The sequence below is a fragment of the Dermacentor andersoni genome, chromosome 3, assembly GCF_023375885.2.
Source record: "Dermacentor andersoni chromosome 3, qqDerAnde1_hic_scaffold, whole genome shotgun sequence".
NCBI classification, from domain to species: Eukaryota; Metazoa; Arthropoda; class Arachnida; order Ixodida; family Ixodidae; genus Dermacentor; species Dermacentor andersoni.
The window spans coordinates 103,574,349-103,591,981 of record NC_092816.1 but is presented as its reverse complement, the minus strand read 5'-3'; the positions used below and the strand labels follow the sequence as shown (position 1 = coordinate 103,591,981).

The 17,633-nt window shown below is 47.8% G+C and overlaps 2 protein-coding genes across 3 annotated transcripts in view; one reads left to right on the top strand and one right to left on the bottom strand.

Moving 5' to 3' along the window:
* pasha (microprocessor complex subunit partner of drosha) overlaps positions 1-12,510 on the bottom strand; it is a 43,497-nt gene extending 30,987 nt beyond the window's left edge. For both annotated transcript variants that reach the window (XM_050188122.2, XM_055076201.1), the window contains exons 1-6: positions 11,399-12,510; positions 10,833-10,975; positions 7,637-7,742; positions 5,254-5,343; positions 2,086-2,155; positions 1,440-1,500 (exon numbers count right to left, since the gene is read on the bottom strand). In XM_050188122.2, coding sequence (XP_050044079.1) covers positions 1,440-1,500; positions 2,086-2,155; positions 5,254-5,343; positions 7,637-7,742; positions 10,833-10,975; positions 11,399-12,086 — 1,158 coding nt within the window. In that variant the 5' untranslated portion in view covers positions 12,087-12,510. The remainder of the gene's footprint in view (positions 1-1,439; positions 1,501-2,085; positions 2,156-5,253; positions 5,344-7,636; positions 7,743-10,832; positions 10,976-11,398) is intronic.
* Positions 12,511-12,712: 202 nt separating this feature from the next.
* Positions 12,713-16,634, top strand: LOC126541375 (BLOC-2 complex member HPS3). Its single transcript, XM_050188135.3, has one exon. It carries the CDS (start codon positions 13,166-13,168, stop codon positions 16,451-16,453), a length of 3,288 nt encoding a protein of 1,095 aa, XP_050044092.1. The 5' UTR covers positions 12,713-13,165; the 3' UTR covers positions 16,454-16,634.
* Positions 16,635-17,633: the final 999 nt, after the last annotated feature.

Sequence of the window (17,633 nt, the reverse complement as noted above, 5' to 3'; positions counted from 1 at the left end):
ACGTGACCTTGGCAAAACGAAACTTTGAATGTGGCAAACACAATCGGTGGTAGTGGGCAAGCGCTTTGTGCGAAGTTTCGCTGCGTGACCCGCACGGCACAGGATTTGGACCGTCGGTCTCGAGGTGATCACACACAACAAAGTGACTATCAGAAGTGGCTGCAGACAGCCTTTTCTTGTCCTTTCAGGGGTTTGTCAAGTTCCATTTTCGGCTGCGGAAGCGATGAACTGTTCTATACGTCTTTTTGAACGATTGTTGTTTATTCACAGTCACGTTGACATGATCATAACCACCCAACGAGAAAACTAAAATGCTGTGCCGAGACGATTTAGTAGACGGTACAGCACTCGCATGTGGAATGACGCACCGAAGGAAGAGGAAATTGCAAGGGCAACGGCCCACTCGGCCAATGGCGGTGCGTGCTGGCCATCACGTGAAAGCAATGTCAGCTTGGAAACCGCCACCAGAGAAGGGGGACCTCGACCGTTTCCTTTGCTGTGCGTTTGCTTGGCATTCAAGGATGGGGCCGGCATGAGAGAAAAAAGAAAGAAGCAGCTTTCAAACGATGCCAAGACGGCAGCACTCGGGGGCAGGATATACGAAAGATAGCTGCGTGGACTTTAGTGTTCTCGCGCAATTTTGAACTCCCGTCTCACCGTCCATGCAGACAAAATGACTTTTCTTCTCCAGTACTTAGAATGCGTTTGCAGCCTAATCGTTCTGATACAATGTAGATTAAGCGCTAAGGATGTCCACGATTTTAAAGAATCAGTTTTTTCTCCCTGCAATTTTCGCAATCTGATCCCCCCGTTTCCTCTTAACCCTTGTGGGGATGCGCGACTCTCACGCATCCCCTGATATGCTGTTTTCCCGCACGGCTCGCGTGGCGTGGCGCCCGCGGCGGTCGGAGTGGTACAAGCGCGGTGCGAGAGATGGCGCGACTGTCGCGCCACGGCGGGGTTACTCGGGCGTCGAGAGACAAGGCGCGTCCTCTTTGGTACGAGATCGTCGGCGGGCGCGGACGTCCGCGCGGGCGCCGTCCGATGCTTCTGCGAGACTGTCTCGCGTGGCCGCCTTCGAACGTGCCACCATTCGCGTGACTGTACACGCGAACGACCAGGCGTAGGGATCCAGCATGGGGCGAACATATTCGCTCGCTATCCGGTCGCTCGGTGAGTCAGACTTCTAGATTTGTCGCGCGCCCATCGGCATGTTTTGCGGATAGCAACTCGGCTAGCAGGCATTGATCTATGAAAGGTGAAATAAATGCCCTTGTGACTGTTTGCACTACTGTGTTGTCGTTCCTTTGTCCCAAGAGTACGGAGGAAAACCTCGTATCTCCCACACACTGTACTACTACTATAGCATACCCAGTGCTCTGCAAGTGGTCTAGCCTTTGAAAGAGCCAGCAAGTATGCAATCACACCAGGCTACTTACAAGCATGGGTCGCTGCATCTGCTTCAGCTTCTTCTTGTGTTTACGGCGACCTGCCCACGTCCTGCGGGAGGGGTTGGGGTGGGCAAAACAAAAAGCATGAGAGATGAAAGCAAACAGCTGCTTGCAAAACAGTTACGGCACGACTTTCCAACATGGCACGCTGCCAGCTGTATTTTACAACAGAGAGGACTGATGGAATCCCATCTCGTTCTATGGTTGTTGGCGCTCACAAGGTTGATGGGAATTCCACAATTCTCAGCCATGAGCGGTGCCCTGGGCAGCAATTTTTTTTTTCCGCCGCTGAGAGGTAGCGTGATCCCATTCAACTGGCTAATGCAAGTAAAACACAAACAGCATACAAACAGTGGCAGATCTTTTATGAAATATTTTACCTGTCTCACTCCACTATTCCTTTTCATATTTTGCACTATTTTCTTAAGCAGACCTTAAATTGCCATCCAGAACTCAAGCCACAGCTGTCTGTACTCCCTCTCTACATGGAGATACTGTACTAGCTCAGCTTCCGAGTTTGCCGAGTCATGCATGCCACTTGTCAAAGCAATCAAAAGAGACAAAAAAACACAGCAAAAGCTTTGCAGGCACACAGTGCGGGCAGACAGTGCTAATGAGCAGGTGTGGAACTCACTTGAACTTCCGCAGCTGAATGATTTGAAAGTCAAACACCCCCTCACAGTACTGTCGAAATGCCAGGGCATCTGCAACAGAAGCAACAATGGTTCACCACTAGAAGCAGAATAAATTTACAACACTGAATGAATCTGGAAGGCTCTTTTAATGGAGATGCTAAAGACAAATATTAAGCCCAGCTTGTGAGGGTCTTCGGGTCTCACAGGAGTACCGACCACCGCGGGTCCGAGCTTAGCGAGCCACAGGGCCATGTTAGCCACCACCTCTTGTACTCCAGCGCGCGTGCTTGGGCTGCAAAGGTGCTACCAAGTGCTACGCGTGCAAGAGGATGCAGTATTGCCCTGAGTTGGCGGAAACCATTTGTTGTCTCCGGCTGCCCCCAACAATGCACAAACGCTCGGTCCCAGGGTTCACGGGAACCAAAGGGCTCCCGCGCCAAGGGTGAAAACACAGGCAGGGGTGCTGATACCATGTCGCTGCAAGAGCTATGGCTCACCGCTGGAAAAAGCCTCTGCGGCTATGCTGCTCATTCTCGCGATAACCAACGGGCCCACTCGCAAGAGCTCGGGCAATCTCCTTTGGCTTGGGCCTCCGATAAGTATGGCTCGGTGCAGTGCGACCATGTGCGAATGCAAGGCACCGCTCAATGGCTTAGCATCCAGAAGGGATCAACACAATGTACGCGTTCGCCTTGAGTGGAGTGCCTCCGCCGACAAGCGTCGCGAGTGGAGGGGCATAGGGACGACAGAACAGGTGAATGCCCGCGAAAAGGTGCTGGAGCTTACCTCAATCCCAACAAGCTGAAGTAAAGATTACTGCCCGAAAGTCTCCAAAGCTTCTCTTATAGAGAAGAATAACTTTATTAAGCAAAGAAATTATGTTAAGTAGCACAGGATTGGTGCCGCCACTGTGAAAAGTGAGGTACCAGTTCTCATGTTGCAACGATTATGGTACATATAATTGGTAAATCGATGGAGTTTCCAGTAAAAATGCTTAAGGATCCCATGCAGTGGGCGGATCTGTTCAGGCAAAGCTTTCATTGGTGTTTCTGAAGAATGCTATTCTTGTTTAGCAACCATTTGCTAGTTAGTATAGAGCACACAACCAAGTTGGGCACATTTTCATGGACAAATGCCCGCTCAAAATAAAGTTTGGGCGATCGAACATGCCTAATGATGAAGGGATGACAACAATGAAATGCGCTGAAGTAATTACAGTTGAAAACGACTATATTGAAACCGTTTACATTGAGTTATTCTTTATATTGAACAATTTCTGAACACAGTATAGCAATAATAACTACCATATTTACTCGTATAATGATCGCACTACTGAATTTTGGCAACAAAATTCGCTTTTTTAATTTCCCGTGTAATCATCGCACACTGAACTTGCCGCAGCGATATGTTGTGTGCCAAGCCTAGCTAATAATGATCGCACTTACCATCTGTCGAATGCTACGTGAACGACTCTTCAAGACAAACCAAGTGGCCTGCACGCACCAAACATTCTTAAGCAGATGCCCCATTTCATTCCTTTCATCACTTTCCGCACTTACATGGAAAAAAGGAAAAAAAAAAAAGAAAGAGAAGCTACAACCAAACTTGCCTTTATTATGTGTAGGCTTCATAATGGTTGTGGTCAACATCAACAACAAAGAAGGCGCCTTTTGATTCTTCTTCTCTGCACAATAGCAGCCACGTTTACACTGATATGTTAGAAGTGTACCCTGTTCATATGCCGACGCTTGTAACACAGCTAGATATTCGCCCACCCTTAGCAGAAACGTGCCGTGTTAGGATAGTAATGAAGACAAATGTCGCAGTTTCCGCAGCATGCCTGCCATGTGTTCCTATGTCACTGGCAGCTAAGCGTGCCCATCTGACATGCAGCCGTCAGGGAGGCTCATTTGACAGGTCCAGTTGGTGTAAGTTTGCGGTCTTCTGCCGCCAGCCACTCGTTGTACTCACGGCAGAGCAGGTCCTCAAAAGGCGAAGATCCGAGCTTGTTTCATGACCATGTCGCACTTCACTGGAGGGACCGATCACACTTTTCAGTGACGTACCCCGTAAGCTTGGCCTACAACTCTGGAAAGTGTCCAGACTTCGGCCTGTGGGAAATTCTTCACCTGCTGTCACAGGTGAAAATTTCGCTTCGCTGCAGTCGCCACTCTCGCACCACCCGTTCAGAAACATCGAAATTGCGGCCCGCTGCGCAGTGATTTGTTTCTTCGGCGTAAAGGATGGCAGCCCTCTTGAACGCTGCTGTGAACGAGTGCCGAACGATTAGTGGGCCTGGAGCACTCGTGACGACTGGAGAAGCATAGAAGTAGCACGTAGCCGGCAGTCAAGTGGAATGCGTCAAGCCAATGCCTTTCAACAAAGAAATAGAAACATGTGAGCGGAGTCTGCTCTTCCATGAACTATCGATTCTCCCTGCAAGCGCCGCCGTCATGGGCGTGCCGCTGCGAATCAAACAGCGGCACCTCCATCGATTATCGACACCCGCCATGAGTGTTGTGTGCGCTGCACAACTGTAAAAAATGTTTAAAAAAGCCTTCCGAAAAGCAAACAAACGTGTGAGATAGCGAAAACTACGGGTAGAGCCATAGAGCAAACATAAAATTGGAACTACGTTGTAGCTCCCCTGATATCTCGTTGGTCTAGCTTTTTTGGCAGTGCCATGTTTTGGTTTCGACTGTAAGTCGACCCTCCCCCCCCCTTTAGATTTTTAAATTAATAAAAATAGGTCAACTTACAATCGTGTAAATATGGTAGCCGTGGTGGGAGCCTACTGCTCTCGATTGTGCATGCCTTGCACCTTTTCTTGTTAACATGGGATGTAGTGGACGGAAAATGTATCATTTGTTTGCCGTTTGCCGACGTACTGAATCTTCGTGCCAAAAGATTGTGATTTCCAGGAACGTATTAACCAGCAAAAAAAAAAAAAAAAAAAAAAAAGAAAAAAAAAAAAAAAGGCGTAACTACGCAAGACCATTTTTTGTGTTTTCGACAGTCCATGGTGGCGCCGGGAAAGTGTACGTAACGGGATCAGATCGAGGTTCTACTGTATCTTTAGAACATGATGTCGACCCCACGAGTATGGCAGGGTTTTCGTCAAATTGTAATTAATAAAACCAGAGTAGGGGGAAGGCGTTTGACATTACCTAATGACCGTTCCTTTTGGCTCTCTTTTACACTCTCCACCTTTGCAGTAGGGATTCGTCCGGCCAGCTCAGCCACTTTCTCTGGCACACCTGGGGGGGGCGAGGGGCAGAGAAACAAATTAGTCACCAAGGGTCAGAATGGCAGCCAGTCAGCAGACGAAAAAATGAAAGACGTAACAAGAGAGTGAGCAAATGACGCAGGAATAAGCCCCTATCTATCATGTAATCATTTTGCATGTGCAACTGGCACCACAGTTGAGAATACTGCACACATTTAACCCTCTTTAACTTGAACTCTGATATCTCAAAATAATGATTAACTTGACATTTTTTTCCTGCTACGGTGTTGCCTTCATGTATTTTTGACCTTTTGCAACAAAAACATTTTTAGGCGGACTCCGGATATCTAGAAATCTCAACCACAAAAATACAGTCGCCGACTGATAATACGGACTTGATGGGAAATGCCAAAATGTCCTAATTATCGAGTCTGAAATACATACAGGATTCACACAAAATAAAAGTGACTTTACTTCATAAATGGCCAAAAAGATGTGCTGTATTCTCAGATCGTCACTTTCAAGGATACCTTGAATTTTGCGTGGCTATATATAGCGCGACTATGAACATACAGAACGAGATGCTTGGACATCTAGGAGGGATGGCATTCTTGGCAAGGTGCCAGGCACGCCATCTTATCAGTGTGGAAATGCTGCTGTCTATCAATGCGTCCGGTGCTAGTCACAAGAAAATGCGAGTATTTTTCGAAAGTGGCCGTTCGGAAATGTGGCCCAAGCTTGCCAACGCATGTTGTTGCTGGCACATACTTGGCCTTGACCTGGATGTTCTATGGCTGCGCTCGCCACCACGCCGCTTCTTTGTATTCTCTTTTTTCCTCTGTCTTCCATGGACGTGTATGGACCATAATCACGGCTGACATGGATGCAAAGGAGATGGCGCCATCGTGTGGTACGCTGCACCAACCGGCGACGCTTTCTGTGGCTTTTGCAATCAGTCTGCAGGCGGCAGATACGAACTCGCGTAGGCTAACTTTTCGCCCTGTCTTTGCACGTTTGTTGAAGAGGAACTTAGCCCCACAAATGTTTAGTTCAGTCTGCATGGAAAATGCTGTACAGAAGGCAATATTTTGATCATGCAGTCATAATGTATTGTTATATATATGTTTTTTTTTTCTCATACACCTAATGCAAAAGTTGATACATTTAAATCAACTCACTGTTATAACCTATATACTGTTACACGCAGTATCATTATACCTAAGTGGACTAAACTGTAACTGATAATGGTTACAACTGGGTTGCATGAAAAAATTCAAGATGACAACCATTCAAACATTTCGATTAGACAGAAAGTGCAGGTGAACCAACTTACAACTCGGACGTAACAATAAGCAGCAGCTGCACTGCGAACATTTGTGTGTTCCGTAGTACAATGTTCTCACGCGACATTATTGGGCATAACAATTAAATCGGGCTACTGGGTGCCTGTGCTGAAATTAAAGGGAATGCGAAATCAACGAAAAAGATAAAAACGTCACTTTGCCACACTTTGCCTTTGTGCCGCACATGTGGCATGGCACCCCTTCATTGCTGCTCTTCCCTCCCCCTTCACACCACTCCGACATCGGTGAGAGTGTGGAAGGGAGAGGGGTGCACGAGGCCTGCGATGCGACGAAAGCACGCCCTGCGGGGTGAGCAACGCAAAGCCAGGAGTGGCAAAGCAGCTCGCATTTTTTGTTTCTTCTGCCAATTCTGTCTTTTTTTTTTTCTTTCAGCGCACACACCCAGTAGCCAGATTTAATTGCTACAACTGGTAACGCTGCGTGGGACCACAGTAGTAAGCAGTTTTATTTTACCATAGAACACACACGAAGTTGACGGTGCATTGACTGCTCATTGTTATATGCATCCAGTATATTGTTAACACCGGTGCCGTTACAGGGAGTTCGACTGCATTTAAATTTCGCGATGATACTGCACCGCTGGTACTTAAGTGTGACATAAAGTATTTATATTTGGGTCCTTCTCACCCAACAGATGTTTCGAAACTCGCCAAATTACTGTGTTCCTGGCTCTTTTACAAAACGAAACGGTCTATCTTTACCAATTAAAAAGATTAACTGGACCCCGGTAAACGCCGCCAGAAAGCATCACGTCATGCCAAGCTGGTGCTGGAGCTACAAGGTGGTGTCACCCCCCCCATCTGATGTTTGTCATCTTTTCATGGCTTATACCCTTCTCTCCCATTGAAGACTGGCCTTTTTTTTTTTTTTTCTTGTAATGCAGAAGAGTAAGCGACAAAAACAGTCCAAATTATTCTTCACTCTAGTGTACCGTTAAGAAAAACTTCAAGGTGTGCGTACCTTCACACGCATCCGACACCCCATTTGTGACCGGACACTGCTCTTCCTTCTCCTTCTCCTTCTTGTAGTGCAGGCAGGGAATGGCAGAGATGGGCACTTCGTGTTTCTGGAAAAGCAAGCACGCAAACTTTGTTAACGTGGCATGGAGAATTAATCAAGTGCATACGTACTAGCGATCAGGTTCCCACTTGTGTTCTCTCGTGAAGACCACAAAGGAAGAAACAGCACTGGGAGATTGAAACATTTCTTGAACCCAGTAAGATAACACTGCTGATCTGTACAGAATGCTGGCCCGAACGTGTGGGCTAAATACAGTAGAACCCCATTGATGTATTTCATAGGCAACCAGGGGAAAAGAATGCATGGTCAGGGAAAACATAACATTCGAGAATGCTTGTGGCAGCACTCTAAATGAAGCAAAATGCAACTCTAAGATAAAAACTTTATGTAGAGTATATAAAGCCAACAAAGTATTCAAAACCGACCAAATCAAAACTTTTGAAACAAGCTACCGAATACCTGCGAAAATGTCAATTTCAGTGGCGACATTCGGCAGTCAATGTTGGTGCCATCAACGGATGCTGCTGCGGTGGGAAGTCACAGTTTTGAGATGCAACAACCAAGAGGGCAAACGTAACAAGCAGGAAGCTAATACACACGAAAATATGGAAAAAATGGGACTGGCACTTTGGAGCGCGAAAGCTGGAAAATAAAAGGCGAAACAAAAGGCAACATGTCAACAAGATTGTACTACTGTACTGTGCTGTTGCACGCAGCAGGGTACCTACAATCTCGCATAATAGGGTTGCTTACTCTCTCCTGCACCTTTTAAAGGGCCCCACATTTGTTTCTACCCTGTGCGATGATGCTACAGCAGGCACGTTTGCCCATAGATATCAGCTTTTGGACAGTCATTTATTACCACTGATTACTCTCGAGCAGAAGCTTGAGCACACACCCACACCCTTCCTGATCTTCTTGAGAAGGGGAATCGGCAGTTGTTAATATGTTGCACCCATACTCTCGCCGCTTCTTTATTGCTCACCCGGTTTCCTTCTCGGATGCCAGCTCTGAAAGGTTATCATAAGTGTGCCAAGGGAAAAAGAAAAGGAAAGAGTGATGTGATCGACAGGGCACTGCTACTGGCACTGCCAAGGAACTAATGAGATGAAGGGCATGTAAACATTGCATTCATTCCAACTGTTTTTACTGCTGGCTCCAACGGAACAGCTGCAGGCTGCTACCACTGCTATGCCAGCGGATAGAAAGAAGAAAGGAAGAAGAGTGGTTGACGGGAATGCGCGAAGTATGAGATGCATGGCATGGAATCAGAAGCAATAAAGACAGAAAGAAAGCGACGGTAGTAACCGATTGTCTTGCTGCTTCAAGGCCTTCGTCCGCCCCTACGACGATGCCTGCTACATTCTATTGAAGGGCTCTTGCCTTTTCATTCGTTTCAAGTTTAGTAACCGCTTGTCTTGCTGCTTCAAGGCCTTCGTCCGCCCCTACGACGATGCCTGCTACATTCTATTGAAGGGCTCTTGCCTTTTCATTCGTTTCAAGTTTATGGTGAGACATTACCGCCAATCTGACAATGATGAAGCTGCGCCTCCGAGTTGCTGAGACGCCCAAGGTTTCTCCACGTGCTACCTGGCTCAAGTGCGGGGAGCATGAGGAGGTGCAGCTTTGTTGTCATCAGGCTGGCAGTGACGGCTCACCATAAGCCTTCTAGAAAATTTTCTTTTGAAATATAGTCCTTGAAAAGCATTGCACCCATTCCAGAGTGGTGCTCAGTTTCAAGAAAAGGTACTTCAAGGACCCACACTGGTGAGTGGCAGAAGTAGCACAAGTGAGGACGACAGCTGGCCAAGCAGTGAGACGTGTCATAAATAATGTTCATATGGCAAGTGCTGCCCGCTGGAAGCTGCTATGAGGTGTCCAAGAAAAACTGTCGAAATAAGAGCTGTTCGCGCCGTCATGCCTGTTTTAGTGTTGAATGAGCCTGTCTTCGCAACCAACGAAATCCGAAGGAAAGACAGGGTACCAATAGAACATGTATGTTACTGCATACGTATTCATTCATTACTGCATACGTACTGCAACAAGCCGCACAAGTGTTTATGTCTAAAATTGCAGACATTCTTGTTGGCTCTTGTTGCTTTTCCACTTGTTCTTCTTAGGTTATGAACACATATTTCAATAACAGTGTAAGCTCTGGCAGGGGCGATGCGCCTCCGTTCGTGTCAAGCTACACGTCCAATAAGCATCCACACTTTCTCATGTCCAGCTTCAGTGTACTGCTGAGTAGTTCCGCTGGTTCGTGACTCCAGTCACAGGTGCTCAATTGATGATCGGATGCACATGGTCGCTTTTTAACCAAAGCAAGCACCTGTGGTCATCAATTTGCATGCAAGTCGTATATGCAACTTCCATGTTGCACGAGTATGAATGCACCTAAGGAGAAGGAAATCTGGTCTCTGGTGCAGACAGATACGACGTAACAAAACGTTCCACAAAACTTGCAAGCCCTTGTACGGAGATGCTATCAAAGCTGAAATGATATTGCAATGATTTCATTCTTGAGCGTCACGGGCTAAAGTGACACGCCACTAACACTATCATCAAAACTGGGCCAATCTGAAGCAGCAGGTCGTAAGAATGAAATAGAATTGGAAGCAAAGTTGGATCCTATCAACCAACCCACAGGGCAGAACGAAACGACTATCCAGTCCTCAGAGTTGCCATGGTAATTAAAACAGCTGCTGTCCTATGCCATCGGATGGTGGCTGTAATAAAGTTTTGTATGCTGAGGGTAGTACCTACCTGCAAAGTAGTGGTGGGAAACACAAACCAGCATGCAGCACTGTACTGCAAGGTTGCTGAGCAAAAGATATTTGCACTATACTCCTAGTCTTCCTTGTTTTACAGGTCATGAGAGGCCAACACTCCATCAACCATGGCAAACACTCGAGTCTATTTTCCAACAGCTCCATAGTACACGCACTGCCTGACACAAAGTTTGTATTCCACGTAACAGCAGCACATGCTTTGTGCAATAAGGTTTGCTTGAGAACTGTGAGCACAAAAGACAAACAATCTTTCCCAAATACAGCACATGTACTCGGCTCACAATGTCATCAGAGAACAGCTTCTCCTCTGTGCGCTTTTTGATCTGAGACTAAAATGGTGGCCTTACCCGAATGCTGCCAGGCCCGAGAAAGTATGGCTTGGACAGTGTGCACACTCTGGACTGCTTATGGAGGTAGACGGGCATCCCGCTGTTGTGCGTGACTTGGATCCAACCTTCCGGCAGCACGTCAAAGTGGTCATGTCCCCGCACTGGGTAAAAAAGATAGAACTTGGCAGTGTACTCATTTCATGACTGCCTACTCTTCAACAGCCCCGACAAAACTTTTGTTTTCACTGATTAAGTTTTCTTACCTTCAACGATCTCTTCAACACAATAACCTTCTAAAAGAAAACGAGCTTCTCTTCTAATATAGCACTGCAGCGAGAGATGATTGGGACAAGTTATTGCCCTTGTCTTCATTTTCATGCTAATTTCCTTAGATAAAAGAAGCTTTTCTTCTTCCACATAGTGAATGTGCGAATTAGTAGCGCACTTTGAGGTGCAACGTTATCTGCTGCAACGAAACCATTTTCCAAGCACAACCCACAGCCAGACGGTGCTGGGCCCCAAAGCTCCCTTCCACGGTAAGCTCAGTAACCGTCTCCGTGGCGATGTGCACCTTCCCCCCTCACCTTTGAGGATCACCTTCTCCTTGACCTCGTGCACGACGTCCTCGTCCTCTTCGACCTCCTGCCTGCTGGGCGAGTGCATGCCGGCCTCGAGCATGGCTTCGATCTCGTCGTCCGAGATGTCGCTGTCGCTCACCTCCTCTCCGCCCGGGTTGCATCCGTTGTTGGCGCTGTCTTCATCGTCCATGTCCTCCTCGTCGCCCTGACCCGGGCCCACTTCGTCGAGAATGTCGAAGCTCAACCCCGGGCGATCGTTTCCCTGCTGCACGCCGGTCGCCGCCGCGTCGCGTGCGTAACCGCTGCGATCGTCCTCGCCGAAGCCGTCGACCATCTGGTCGTTCTGGAAGAACTCATCGCCCAGCGACAACGTCGGTGCCAGGTCACTGCCGCAAGCGTGCGCGGCGTTGTCGGGAGATGAAAACAGGCCGCTGCTGTCGCAGCGCGCCTGCTTGGTTGGCGGAGATGTTTGGCCACAGCCGGCAGATTCGTCGGCGACACGTTTTGCCGCCACCGTTGTCGACGTTCTCGACTCAGCGCTCGCACCGTCGCCATGCCCAAAGTCCAACCCTTCGACTATCGTCCGATTGGACATTTGCATGGACAGGGGTGAGGCTGACGCTTCTTCGGAGCCGGTAGCCACCGTAGAATCGGGACGCCGAGAGGCGGGACAGTTATTACCGTCGTCATCCATCGTAGGAGAGACGCCGACGAAAACAGACACTGCAAGATGCGCTGGTAAAGAAGGGGCTCCTTTCAAGAAGTAACGGCTCCTTCTTTATGAGGACATCTGCAGTGCTGCTGCTCAGATCGAAAGACGCAAGAGTTTACGCTTCCCGAGAGGACAACGATTGTGAGAGCTACACACTAGAAAAGGGACAAGGGCGGAGATGATAAACGTGCTGTTAAAAGTAGCGCGCGAATGCCTCCCACTAGCAAAGAACGCGTCTACTTATCTAAAATGGCTTCAGAGATGCGATTAGGATGAGAAAGTGCGAAGTTGACGATGATGCGCTGTTGAAGAGGTGAAGTGATCTCATCTTGTCAAAGGTAGATGCTGCGAAAACACCGAAAACATCTTGTTGACCTCGCGATGACCACCGACCTCACCGACTGCAACAACGATCATGGCGGCCTACAGAGTGAGCCAGACATTTCAGACTGCGGCTCCGCAGCACCGTATATATCCATGACCGTATTCTTACATAATTAACTGTATTTGGAACTAAACAAAATTAGATTTAATGCAATCAGTGCAATATATTTTTTGCGAGTTTGATTATTAAACTAACATAGCTTGCGCCTTGCGCAGCTCACTTGTCCAAGCTCACTTGCACTGCGGTGAACACTTCTACCAGTGAGAAGCTGCGGCAGTCGTGTGAAATGTGCAATTCAGAAGCGCAAGCACGTATCGCTAGCAACGTATTCAAGTATTTGAGCGAATCGAGCGATTGGTGGGAAATCGAGTCGAAATTCTGCGAAGGCTGCAGCACGCACTACCTGACGGGCAAGCGAAGTAAGGACGCTGAAGCTATGCTCGTGGTGCCCCTCTCCGTTAACGTCATGTTGGACTTTGGAGCCATAGAAAGCATTCTTTCTTGCCTTCCAAGCGTGCCGAAAGTGACCCTGGCTCTGCAGGACGGCGACACGAATGTGATTTTCTACGACATCGCTTCAGGAATCGCGCATCCTTCACAGATGCACCCCGCAGGAGACGACGAACCTTCGACCGAGCACTGAACGTCGCGTTTGCCTTTCCGTGTCCGTAACATCATGAAGAGCGCTGGGAAAGTGCAGGCGGCCGCGGACAGCGTGAACTGGCGTCTGTTGGCCTGCCACAACTTTGTTTCCCAAGACGTTTTCCTTACGCAGGACAAGGATATCGTAGCTATGTGCGCGGCTAGGGACAAACTTCTCGTCGCCACTTCCAGGATGAACGTGGAGGTTCGCGATCTCAACTCAAAGGGATTGCTCCTGTTCGCGTTCCCGACCACCGACCAGGCGGTAATGATAGACTACTGCGAAGGAGCCAACTTTGTGCTAGCTCTGGAGAAAGAAATGACGCGGTCAGTGGACGTGTTTCATGTGCGCGCATACTTCAACTGGTGGGTAGAGCCCTGCAACCAGGTACCGAAGACGAGGGAGGCCGGCTCCGAACCGGAGAGCAATGGCTGTGCCGGCAGGCGCCTCGAAATAGTCGAACTGCCGGCGAAAAGGCACGGCTTGTCTTGCGTGGCGTGTTGCCGTCAGGCGGGCACAACTCTTGTTGCAGCGGGCTGTGCCATCAGTGTGTTCGTTCTGAAGACTGCGTATGACAAAACAAAGAGACAGTTGTACAATGACTTTGAGCGGTTGATGGTTCTTGAAGTCAGCTTTAAACCAAACCACGTTTATGTGTGTGAAGATCACGTGGCCTGTTGTTCCAACAGCGAGATCCTTGTCTTTAGGATTATACTTGAGACCGAAGCAGTAAAAAGCTTAGAGGCGGCCGCAGAAGCCACAACCACTGGCAGCCAGAAGAAGAAGCAACTTGCGATGAACATTCACGAAAGCAGTGTCATCGCAGATGACCCAAGCTATGTACAGCTGAGATTTGAATCTGACGAATCTACAGAATGGGCTAACGCAAGTTGGGAGCAGGAATTGAAAACTGTCCTGCATCCTTCATGCTTTCCCGTGGAACTGACCCTAAGGCCGGCCGGCAAGCCTCGCAAAAAAGATTTGGAAGACTCTGATTCTTTTGTTCTTGGGCCCAGGGTTAATCCTCCAGATTTCTGTAAGGTTGCCGTCACTGTCGATCCTGACACTGACCTCATTACCTCGTTTGAAGTCTCTGCCATTATGTTACTGTACAGAAATTTTAGTGGCAGAGACAGCGGACCTGTGATAGCGTTCCATTGGATGCCATATTACATAAATGATAGCACGGCACACCCTCTCACGGAGGCCATGTCAAATGCGCCAAAGACCGCATCGTTTGTCTTGCACTCTGGGATTTTTACCAAGCTCAGGACGTTGGCCTGCCTGGTCTCATCAGGAAAGCGTGGCTACCTTTACAGGTTGAGTGAAATTCCACAGCTTGTCAGCATCTACAGGTATTCCAAAGAAGCACAGAGTGTGGCAGTTGATGCATTCTTCCTTCATGCACTCACAATTGCAGGGCTAGAAACTTACACTGTTCCCATTCTGTATGAGCCAAAGGAACCTGTCGACACTCGTAAAACTCCATTAGGAAAACCTACAGTGATGGTTGGCTTACGACCGTTCCTGGGTTTGAAGACTTTACTCATGTCAGACCAGCATCTAGTGATGGCTGCTGCTGCCGCTGCTGCTGGTGGTGACTCCATGATGAGTCAAGATGCAGGGGAACCATCATGCACACTGTATTCTCTCATGAAACCTTCCACGGATCAGTTCTTTTCAGATCTCAAAGAGGCCGCGAGTACACGCAAAGATGACGACTTGTTGTCTTACATAAATGCTGTCAAGCACGGTTTCCGTCTTCTAAATCTGAGCATTGCACTCAAGGGCAGGTATTCCTGCAGTTCTGAATTGCTTTCAGCATTCTCCGATGCATGCTGCATTCTGGGGGACACTTTCCTAAAGAGTGAATCACCTGCCGAAAGAGAGAATGCCGCTTTGTACTACAGCTTGTCTGAGGAGTGCATTGAGACAGTCGTTAACAGAGTACTCTTCTTCAAGAGCCTCGTAAACAAAACTCACTTGGCTAAAACTGTTGTGCAGTACATCAAAATTGTCTGTGAACAATCCACTGTGCTGTCTGCCAAGAAGTCGACACCCATATCGTCCACCCTGGCAGACACCATACTTGAAATATTCTCAGAAGAGTGTCCAGAATACTTGCACAAGCTCATTCTTTGTACAAGTTTTGCGGCCTTCAGGTCAGAAAAAGCGCTGAGCCTGCTGAAGAGCAATTTGTTTGACAAGCGACAAAGTCAAGGCCACGCTGCGGATAGCTTGGCATGTGTGCAGTTGCTGCTGCTGAGTGGAAACACCGAGGCAGGGAAAGTTATCCTGAAGGTGCTTTCGAAGGAGTTCCTGATGCCTGTTCTTCTGGAATTGCACGAGCTCGTGCACAGGAATCAAGTCCTTACGCCACTGGGCGAGCTCATCAAGGCCACCAGGCCCGACGTGTACTTTTCCATGTTAGTGCACCTAAAGAACAACGGAACGATGGCACCGGAGCAGATTGTCCTCATCCTTCAGCACTCTGCGAGCCCTCAGGCTGAGCCTCACTGTGTCCCGATGCTGAGAGAGTTCCTTGAGGCCATACTGTCGAGCAAGCGCACCAATGCCCAGGCATATCCTCATCTCCTCATGACTCTCGTGAAGGCGTACGTCGGCAAGATGGCACCGTACAGTGGCTCCGGAAGTCCCCAGCAGGCACCAGCACAGCTGGTTCACACGAAACCAGCGACACTGTTTGGGAACCGACACCCTTGGCTTCTGGAACTTCCCCCGTTCCTGGGCCGGACCATCCCGAAGACCTGCAACCAGTACACAACTACAATGAACCTCGCCGAGTGCTGCATCTGCTCCAGCTGCTGGGACGAGCTGCTGCGGATGCAGTCGCTCCTCTGCTCAGACCTGCTGCCTGCCTCGCTGCGACCACGGGTCCTGGAGCTTCTGGAACAGTCGTCGCTCCTGGAGTCCGAAAACTATGTGTCACTGAAGGCTCTCTGCTTGCCCCCGACCAAGGCGCTTGCGCTTCTCCTCAAGTCGTACCCGAGCTCTGTGTTGGGTTTCATGGAACACAAGTTCCCAGAGGACAATGGCGAGTGGGTGTCCCTGTACACATCTGTGAGCATTAAACTTCAGGCGGCTAGCAAGAAAAAGAAGACTGCCATTTACAAGAGCATCATGGAAGGTGCACTGTCTTACCTGAGCGAAGCACTGACGCCTGAACAGCTTGTCAATCTTCTTCCACCTGGCAAGCAGGAGTATGCGGATTACGTGAAACAGTGCATGGAACGCTACCAGGCAAAATTGTTGAGGGAGAAGATCATTGCACTTGGGACTGAGCTAAAGGACATGATGTAATTGTGATGTAAAAAAATAGGGTGTCATGACTTAATTGCATATCTATTATTTGTTTTATTTAGCTTGTGTCAGATATTTTTGAGGTAGTTTGGCTACTATGAAATTTGTCATGGGGTGCTTTCAGATGCTGATTTGTAGCTGTACTGCATACATAAAGAAATTAAAAGCACCAATCACTATACACATCATTTATGTGTGATTATTTAAATTCTACAAGTCATAGTACCTCTTTGAGCTTATGGCTTGCAGATTAGGTTATGTTTTATTTATTTAATTTTCAATACTGCTGCTCTCATTCGAGAGCATGGCACGTAGGCATTACAGGGCGAAAAGGCAAATATTTCAAAAATAAATAAATAAAGGGTAACGTAATCAGTTAAACAATGTGAAAGGAGCACGGATGAATTTACCGCAGCTTCTCAAAGAGTGAAATAGTAGCAGTTCATCGCTTGCCTTCAATGAAAGATAAGATACCTTGCATAGTCTGCTGCTTCACAAAGCAAGCAAATGGGTACAAATGGTGACAAAGCGGAAAAGAAGCACACAATGCAAAGAGCAACATTTTCCTCCTTGAAAACTTAACAAAAATAACATGAACATTGCTGTTTGAGACAAAATACTGGGCCAGAGCTAACGACTTCAATTACGTTTGGCATAGCAACAACAAGGTTCTTGGTCGCCAGTGTGATGGCGAACGAGCGATAGTTATTACCAATGTTTGCGATCGTGGAGAGCTTGGATAAGGTAGCAACTAACACAGCTGTTATGATCACCGTTTACGATGGCTTACTCAAATGATGAACAGTATATGCTACCGCACACGTTTTGTTGGTTTTTACGAAGTGCTTTTATTAAATCATTCGCGCGTTTGCAGGCTAACATACAGTCTATTAAGAATAATAAAACTGACCCAACTCTCCTCATCGAGGAAGCTAAGCATTCATTTGATACAATCATGCTAACAGAGACATGGTGCACCAATAACAATGCATCTCACTTGATGATGTACAACACTTTCTATCTCAATTGTTCAACTGGTCGTGGTGTTAAAGTGAGTTTTTAGCATGACAAACTCGCGCTTGTGAGATATTAAGCCAATATTCTACAATCATACATACTTACGAAGTGCTTTTATTAAATCATTTGTGCGTTTGCAGGCTAACATACAGTTCTAGCAATT

Coding starts and splice junctions, on each gene's coding strand:
- LOC126541375 (XM_050188135.3), top strand. CDS start 13,166: ATGAAGAGCGCTGGGAAAGTGCAGGCGGCCGCGGACAGCGTGAACTGG.